Raw genomic sequence first — 9158 nt, 5'->3', positions numbered from 1 at the left:
CTTTAATTATATCCAAAAACAGTGGGCTCCTTATCATTTTTAATCAAAGTTATTAAGACCCACTATTTTATCTGAAGCAAGTTTTTAATTTTTTGTCTGTTTAAATATTTTTGCACTTTACTTTCTATACCATGTGGCATAGGTAAATGACAGACAATTCCCTGCACAGTTTAGGACCCAGTCAGCCCGTTCGTCTGCCAGAGGAGGTCACTGTGGTCAGACAGTGTTACGACCTTGACGGGCAATGCCTGGTCTGCAACAGTATTTGCAACACATACCGTGCTTTGTAACATTGTGTGCCTAAGGCAATACTTGGAATTCCCTTCACATGCCTTCAAAGCTATGTCAACCAAAAGACTGTGGGATGTTATTCTCTTCACTTACAGAATGTCTGCCTTCTCACGGTCCTAAGGGTCTGGTCTGAACTGGGGAAAAAGTCTTTTCAGTAGGTGGCCTTCTTCTGCCTGGAACCAGTTGCTGAATCTCTCAGATGTCCAGGAGCTGATGTCTCTGAACACTTAGAAGTTTATAAATCACCTGGAAATATTGCTCCAGATACTTTTGAAATGCATACTCACTTTTATTGTATGAATTAATGTTTCAAAATAGTGTTTAAAACTACATGTGTTGCTGTGTTGGCAAAGATTCTTGTGCAAAGATATTTTTAATCTCAAGTGTTTCCTGATTAATCAAATCTGAAAGGAAATCAGGATGGTACTTATGAAAATAACACAAACAGAAATACAGTTTTCTAATGCCCAAAAGCATTGTGGTCATCAGTGTTACTATGTTACGTAAATTGTCTCCAAACACAGCATACTGACTATTCTTTGGACAAACAGGTTGTAAAACAATTAAGAGGACATTTGTAGATAATGGCAACATTTTATATGCATTATGATCTGTAAAACAAAATTGTTGGGTTGATTAGTGCAAAAAAAAAAAGAAACCCAAATTTGCTTAGTGCTTATTGGATGATAATGTGGCCAAATAGGGTTGGATAGGGCGGACTGAGGATTGATGTTTGTGCATTTATTGCTGCCACCTGGTGGAAAAAAAAGAGTGTTACTTTCTTTTCGTTTAACAAGACGCCCTTAGTCTAATCAGTTAGGGTTTTTTTTTCCCCTGAGCACTTTTTAGTTACATGTACCCTTTATCATTAATAAATAGCATGTTGTGTTTGCCTCGGCATAAAAGGGGGTTTGCTTCTCTTTCTAAAAAGTACAGAGGTAAAACATGGCATGAACAATAGTGGTTTGGGAAACCTTTACTGTCTCCATTTATATATTAAAAACTCTTCAAATAAAAAGCAAAAAGGTAAATGCAAAGTGGAAGTATTTTTTAATTCTTAATGGCCCTGAGAAATTTCAGAAATGTCATTGCAGAACGATCTCTGACAAAGAAGCATGATGAACAGAAAAGAAGGGAACAGAAAATTGCCTCTTATGCCATGTTGTAAGATTTTGTCTTTTCCAAAAGGGATGACAGAGGACAACAACACAGCAAAAATAATGATATTGTATATACAATGCTTTTGCAGAAAAAAAGAAGGTTTTTATTAAAGACAATAGATCAATGTTTCTCTGGGACAACCTGCTGCTATGTACAAAATTTACAGATTTTAACTGTATTTAGGGAAAAACAAGCAACGGGAAACATTTAACGTAAAACAGTGCAAATGTACTTAAACAAAAACAACTTTAAAAATTGCATAGAACAGACTTCTGGATATTAATCTCCATGATTTTCCTCAAAGATTTCTATAAGTATGAAGGTAGGTAGACAAAAGTCTGCCTGCTTCAGTATTTGATCACATTATTTAATTTTTTTTTTACAAACAATAAAATATCCATGTACAAAAATAGAAGCATTATCTGAACCTCTGTTTAAAGTAACAGTTTTGAAAAGGTTCTCAATCCCAACACATACCAACAACAACAAAAAAAAAGACATATTGAGACAAAGTCATTGAGAACTCCCTCTCAAAAAAGAAAAGTTAAAAAGACGTACTCAGTAGTTTCTGCAGAAATCTGTTAAGAAGCTTGTTCATCCTTAGTGATGGTCACATGTGACGTGGCATGAGCTTAACCAGTTAATAAATGGCGACGACCCTGACTGCGTCTAGCGTGATGGGAAACCTGCAACAGAAGAACGGGGTTAATATTTCTGAGACAGACGGTGAGGGAAAGGGAATTTGGGTTGTAACTGTGAAAACATACAGGAGGCGTATCTGGGCTGCCAAATGGAGAGCGCTCCAGTGAATTTTCCTTGTCTGAGGAAGTGTTGTGACGGTGCTGAGCAAACTTTTTCTTTAGTGCCCGAGCAATCAGAGCGGCGGGGTCATTCAGCAAAGCAGTATCACACTTAATGCTTCTCCTCCTGACTGGAGTGCCTCCTGGTGACCTGTAGAGAAAACAGACTCTAATGTTTACCACAAAGCAAATTTTCTGCAACAGTTAATCAAGAAATGTATTGCATGAAAATACTTCAGATTGGAACTTTCAAATTCAAGAACTGCTTTTCTCAAGGTCCTTTTAAAATACCTTTGGTGGAACATCAACTCAACTTTTCTCTGGTATCTAAAGAAGGTGTTGTGGAAAAATAATGCAATTTATTGCATTTTTATAATTAATTTATTACTTGGTTATCGCAAGTTCTGATTGGCTGAACAGGTCCCCATAACGACTCCTGCCCCAGAAGTTCTAGCTGCTGCGTGAGACAGCTTCTGTTACTCAGCAAAAAGAGAGACGGAACCAACCAAGAAAACTTCTTTGAAAAGGTCAGAAGATTTCTGGTGACGTATCAGAGGTGGTTCTGAACCTCGGTTCCACTTCCCTCTTTAGTTTTTCCTCACAGATTAAACAAAATTAAGAATTTGTTCAATAATCCCTTTCTTTGGTTTATTTGAAACTTTCAGAAAGATTAGATCTTCAATCGATTGATTTATTATTTGGCACATTCATTCGCTTAGTTTAAAATTACCCAATTCAATTAGGTGTGTAGAGCAGAATTATTTAATCTGTTTTTTTCCACCTATTTTTTGGGGGTCAGCGGAGGTATTTAATCTCTAATCTAATCATTAGTGATTAGATCTTTGTATAATGAAAATAAAATTGAATTCCTTAAATCAATTACTATTGTTTTTTTTCTCAAAATCTAATTTTAAGTGCAAATATTTTTCATTCACAAGTCAACAGATCTTAATTCTGAAAATTTTACACAAAAATTGCCTTTATTCTTTTTAGACACTGCCAAATTTAAAGGTGAAAAATTCATCCATCACTCTGCTTCTGAAATACGACACCAAATGATATATTGTAATAAAGTTTTACTTAACTCAATCATGCCACAAGAGAAACGTAGAAAACAAAAGTTATTGAATTGCAATAAACATCAAAAGCTCTCCTTGAGAACTGACCAAACTCTTACCTCTGAACTGAGCGCAGTTTGACTTGATTTAAATCCCTCAGAACGTCCAGCATTGAAGGAATCAGTTTGTTTTCCATGTTTTTGTTGAGCCCTGAGTGCTGGGCCTGAAGCTGACCCTTATTAGAGTTGTTGTTCCTGCGCTGTTTGATCAAATCCATCGCAGATGATTTCTCGCTGAAGGAGCTTTGGCAAGGAGGAGGCAATGGAGGAGGAGGTGGAGGAGGGGGAGGTGCATGACGAGGTGTGGAGGTGAGAGCCGGGAGTGGAGCAGGGGACATCAGAGGTGAAAATGGAGCATTCTGGGTCTCAGTCAGAGCTAAAAAGTAAGGAAAGGTTCATTAAGATCATTATTTTTAGAGTGTTTGGTTTGCAGAAAAATCTCAAATGTACCTGAGGATGGAGCTGCAGTAACAATCATAGCGATCTGAGCCCGAAGCTTGAGCAGTTCACTCTCCAGTTGGGTGATCTTCTGCAGGGCTTCAGGATCAGCCCTCTGTCGCACACACTCTCCTCCTCCTCTTCTCTCAGCTTGATTCTGAGCCAGCCTGGGAAATCTCATCAAGTCTTGACTAAAAATGCCATCTTTCTTTGGAGGTAAATGGTTCCTTAAAAATCACACACAATAATATTAGCAGTGTATTACTTTCCTTTTAATCCTGCTATTAAAATACATTTTAATGTGCGTGTATACATTGTGTAAACATGTGGCCACTCTTCATAAAGCTTTAATTATAATTCAGAACTATTAAACTTAATAAGCAGAGCACTGTTAGTCTTTCCTTTGTCAAATATTTAACAAACCTTGTTGTATGATTATAGCAGATAACTGAAACATAATTCCTAGAAACAAATTAGCCCTAAAATTGATGATTATCTACCTTTTATCATAAATAATTAAAAATATTAATGAGAGCTTTCAAAGTTAGATTTATAACCAACTGCAGTCATAGAAATTATTGAACTCTGCAGCTCATAAAATTAAGCACATATTGCTTTTTTTTTTAGTTTATCTTTTTTTTTTTTTTACCGGCTACCACTAAATAAGTTTCTAGTTTAATTTGTGTTTTCCTAATATATAAAAAAGGAAAAAAAAAAACAATTATAGATTTTTAAAAAAGCATTTGATCTTCTGATGCATCGTTATTCAATTTCGTCATAAATAGACATCTTGTGATGTCTATTTATTTCTCATTTTGTACTATTTATTTCTTTATCTTTGTATATTATGTATATACACATAACCTGCATCTTAACTCGAGTCGAGTAAATCTCAATCTCGTTGTAATCTGTTGATGACAATGACAATAAATCTTATCTTATTCATTGTGTACCTGGTTCTGGCAAAGCTCTCCCCCTCGTAGTCAAACACCCACATGACATCTGCAAACGTTGGTATGGCGGGTGCTTCAGCTTCTACCTCAATGTATCCATGGGGCTTATAAGTAATCAACGGGATCTGAGATGAAAAAAAAAAAGTCACATAGCTAAGATTCTGAGAAGAAATAATTATTGTATTATGTTTTTATCCAACTCTAAATATTTTAAGTGTGATTTTTTTGTCAGCAAATGTCAGAAAATGGTAGGAATCTACATAACTTGACTACATAAGGGTACAGAAAACATTTCTTGTGACCAAAAGGATTCTTAATTAATTAAAACAGAAACCCATTAATGTGCAATAGGAAATATATGAACAAATACCTCAGCTCTACAGTGCTCAGTGTGAAAAGTAATTACTGGATCAATTAAGAAAAGCTATTATGAAAAACAAAGATTGTGTCATTATCTCGAGATAAACACAACTTTATGTTCTAATTACCTGAAAATGGGCACGTGGAGTGGGCTTCAGTGGGAGATTCGTGCCGATCATTCGTACAATGCTGCGATACTGGCCGCACAGCTGAGTGTCCCACACAGGAACAAGCTGCAGTCAGGATGAAAGTAAGAAACAAACTTAACAGAAGTTAAATGTGACGCAGCGGTGAGAAGAGAGATAACAAATATTACAGTTGTTGAGCTGCAACAGGGCTGCAGCGTCAGCAGGCTTACCATTTCTGGAGGTACACCAAAATAGTCCAGGACCATGCGCAGCACATAAAGAATATCCTCTACTAAAGACATGGCAAGGACTTTTTCCTGCTGCAGCTGATGACTGCAAATCTTCTGTTTCTGCTGACGGATTAAGTGTGAGGCCACCACAAAGAGAAGTCACATAACTTACACCTGAAATGACCATATAATACACCCAACTAAGATTTGATGACATAAAATTCCAGAACGCAAAGACAGACATTTTAATGCAGAATAAGCTCGCGTTTTTACAAAACAGATCAATCCAAAACATTCATCCAACAAATTCAGTCAATGCATGCCATGGTCTATTTAAAAGGTTAAAAACTTGTATATCATATATTAGCACACATATATAGGGGCATGAAAATAATAATAATAATCCAACACAAAATGTCCATAAAATCTTTTGGAGAGGTTAAAAAAACATCAATAATAATGTGAATGGGCAACTGCATACATTCAGAAAGAATGTCAGGCTTCAATGTTTTTATGCTGATTGATATGTGTGTGTGTGTGTATAATCAGTACTATGCAAGAAGGACAGGACTCTCTTCAATTATGAGATAATATTAAAACAGAACTACATGAGAGACAACGAAGCAGATTTAAAACTCGACAGAAGGCAAATATTTCACCTGCAGCGCTGGTAATGTAAACCCCTTTAAGCTGATGCCATTTTAATCCAAAACATGGTCACAACCAACCTCATTTATTGTTAATGGACAATTTTCATCTGAATGCATCATAAACTGATGGTCAGGAAATCTTTCAGATCTTTAATCATCCTCTTTTAAATTAGTTCAGCTGCAAACCCTGATATTTTCAGATATCAGAGCTAGCAGATAACTTTAAGGGAAACGAAGTATTGTCCTGACTGAGCACTGCAGTCCCGCAGTGCATGGGGGAAAGCTGCAGAGGTCATCAAAAGTAAGTACCTGAGAACGCCGCAGCGAAGATCAGGTTTCAAAAGTATAAAACATAAGAACTTACCGTCAACTCTTCTTATAGTCAGAGAAGCCACATGTTAATAGTCAGGCATCTCCTCAATCCTTTACCGAAATTGAAATTAAGCCAGTTTAGACAAGGCACTTTGTTTCCTCACGCGTTTAAAGCAGAACATCCGTAAAGTCAAATAATGCCGCAGTAACAAAACCCTTCCTGATTGGCTGAAAATTGAGGGGTGGGACAAATATCCAATAGGAGAGAGCGACTTACAAACGCTTGGCACCGTGTGACAACCAATAGCACGTCGCGAGAGGAAACCCACCAAATTTGTATTTTTCTGCACGAGCTACTTCTTCTCTTTGGTAAGGAAACGTATTTAAGCTCCATTTAATAACGTCTGTTACATTTTGGGGACCTTTGTTGAATATAATTAGCGAAGGTTCATTGTTTAAAGTCTGAATAATCAATGAAACGTATTTTAAGTCGCATAGTTTCCTAACAGTGTCATAAGATAGTAGATAGCGTCGTTAGCTTGCCATAATGGAACGCAGAGGATCGGATCGTTTATGTATATTTTACAAATAACCCTTTTTCCAACGATAAATGTTAAACGTTACTATCTGATTATATTTATTTCTTGTTTCTTTTAAAACAAGCCGCATACTTGAGATTTAGGCGCTTCAAGACAACTCTTACCACTTGGTTTTTGACGTCAAAAATGGCCGGATTATCATTGAATGTATCATCCAGTTTCAGGTTTGGACAGATTTTCAGACATGATGGATGCACTGTCGGTGGTGTGTCAGCTGCGGGACCTGGCGTCTGAACCACAGAACCGAGCTGTGATTGTCCAGGACCAAGGTTGTCTTCCAGGACTGGTTCTCTTCCTGGACCACCAGAATCCAGAAGTGTTGTTTGCAACCCTGCAGGTACAGAAATGTTGCAAAAGTATTGATATCCACTTAAAATATTTTTAGATAATCAAAATGTGTATATCATTTGATTTTTTTTGTTGCTATGTGTATTGTAAAGTAGGAGGAAAGTAATAAATGTTCTCAATATGTTTGATCTCAATAATTAAGTGATCATATATTCTGTCCTTCTGAGATATGAACCACAATCATTTATATTTGTTTTGACTCTTAAAATGGAAACCAGTCAGTCATATTCAACAACCCAGTCTTTATTGCCTAAGAAATAAAAAAAATGTACAATGCATAATCTTTTTTTTAATTATTTTTATTTATTTGTACTCAGACTCTTCGTTATCTGGCTGAATTGCCTATCAATGTACCCATTATGAAGATTGAGCTGGGTATGATGGTAAGCTTGGAAAATCTTATCAGGAGGTAAGAAAATCTGACAATATTAAAAAGACAATATTAATATATTTTCATAAAGGTGATACATTTATGCTGGAAAATATGGCATCACCCATTGTAGATTATCAATACAGTATATATAAGTGATGTTTTTTCACACAGGGAGGGCTTGTCTCTTGATATCACAGCTCTGGCTAAAGAGGTTTATAGCATTCTCAGAGCACCTGCTAATCCAGCACCACGCACACCAGAGAGGGAGAAAAGAAGGAAGCCCCAGTTCTTTATCAATTCTACCAACAACAAGGCTAAGTCTGTCACATTACACATCCAGGGGTTGGACAGCACTGTAAGTTTACTAACTTATTTACAATCTGATTTATACGTCATCTCGTTTACTCTTGCATTTTCTTGCTGCGTTCAAGCAACAAAGAGGCTTATGTGAAGAGGCTCTTCTGAAAGTCAAAGGAGTGATCAGCTTCACTTTTCAAATGGCCTCAAAGAGGTGTACAGTCCGCATCCGTTCAGACCTCCCCACCGAGGTAAAGAGAAGGCATTCAATATTATTTTGTTCTGGTTTGTGCCTGATAAAGTCTGTCAGATCCAACCAGGGGGAAAAAGTGGTGCATTTTGTCTGAACTTGTGCATTTTCTGTCAGAGTCTGGCCACAGCTATCGCTTCCACTAAGGTGTTGTCGGCTGAGCAAGTGGTGAAAAACGAGGCCGGAGAGGAGGTGAATATCATTCAGATAGAATTTCTGCGAATCCCAACGGAGTTTTTAAAATATTTCATATCTCTGCCTTCAGGTTTATGTCCCTCTGAACTCTTGTGGCGCTCAGGTGCCACAAAACGCAGACATCCCAGACTACCTCCCAGAGGAAGAGGAGAGCCCAGAGAGGGAGGTTGACAAAGCAATTTCCCGCACTGCAGCTAAAGAAGATTCCAATGGGAGCTGGCTGAATGCTGCTGCTAGTTTCCTCACAAAAACCTTCTATTGGTGAAGCTCTGATTTTGTCCTAAAAATGTCCAGATAGACTCCCTCTTCTCACTGCTGAGATGGAGTCCTCATATAAGCTACGATGATCGCTGATATGAGGGTTTTTGTTGAGTCTACCATTCAACAAGCAACTACAAAATCATTGCTATGTGCATGTACAGATTTTCTGTCTAAAAATCTTTCAAGCTAAATGAAAGTAAACTTGTGTATGTCTCTTTCTTTTTTATGTTCCATTTATGTGGACTTTTCAATTTCTGTTTTTGCCTTTTCTAGGCATCGTTTACCTCCCAACATGTCATTCATGTTAATCTTACTGTCCTGCTGTTTGTAACTACCGTACTTGAACTGGTTTATGCTGAAATAAATGTACAAAAGATTGCCTGTATTGTTTGTGT

General features: G+C 37.1%; 2 protein-coding genes across 4 annotated transcripts; one reads left to right on the top strand and one right to left on the bottom strand.

Annotated features, from left to right (window-relative positions):
- Window positions 1-1318: 1318 nt before the first annotated feature.
- mtfr2 (mitochondrial fission regulator 2) lies at window positions 1319-6642 on the bottom strand. Of its 3 annotated transcripts, none has more exons than XM_032585383.1 (8): window positions 6493-6642; window positions 5479-5652; window positions 5249-5353; window positions 4761-4885; window positions 3820-4034; window positions 3430-3745; window positions 2220-2403; window positions 1319-2138 (listed from the first exon to the last, which is right to left on the bottom strand). In XM_032585383.1, exons 2-8 carry the CDS (start codon window positions 5548-5550, stop codon window positions 2085-2087), a joined length of 1071 nt encoding a protein of 356 aa, XP_032441274.1. In that variant the 5' UTR covers window positions 5551-5652; window positions 6493-6642; the 3' UTR covers window positions 1319-2084. The 3 variants fall into 3 exon arrangements, with proteins under 3 accessions (XP_032441274.1, XP_032441275.1, XP_032441276.1); XM_032585384.1 differs by having other exon boundaries at window positions 5479-5601; XM_032585385.1 differs by having other exon boundaries at window positions 5479-5598.
- Window positions 6643-6716: 74 nt separating this feature from the next.
- Window positions 6717-9141, top strand: armc1l (armadillo repeat containing 1, like). Its single transcript, XM_032585386.1, has 7 exons — window positions 6717-6809; window positions 7198-7376; window positions 7705-7796; window positions 7932-8115; window positions 8192-8308; window positions 8425-8499; window positions 8573-9141. The coding sequence occupies exons 2-7, from the start codon at window positions 7224-7226 to the stop codon at window positions 8765-8767; spliced, it is 816 nt and encodes a 271-aa protein (XP_032441277.1). The 5' UTR covers window positions 6717-6809; window positions 7198-7223; the 3' UTR covers window positions 8768-9141.
- The last annotated feature ends 17 nt before the right edge of the window (window positions 9142-9158 follow it).

The sequence above is a fragment of the Xiphophorus hellerii genome, chromosome 15, assembly GCF_003331165.1.
Source record: "Xiphophorus hellerii strain 12219 chromosome 15, Xiphophorus_hellerii-4.1, whole genome shotgun sequence".
Classification (NCBI taxonomy): domain Eukaryota; kingdom Metazoa; phylum Chordata; class Actinopteri; order Cyprinodontiformes; family Poeciliidae; genus Xiphophorus; species Xiphophorus hellerii.
This window is presented reverse-complemented; position numbering and strand designations above follow the sequence as displayed.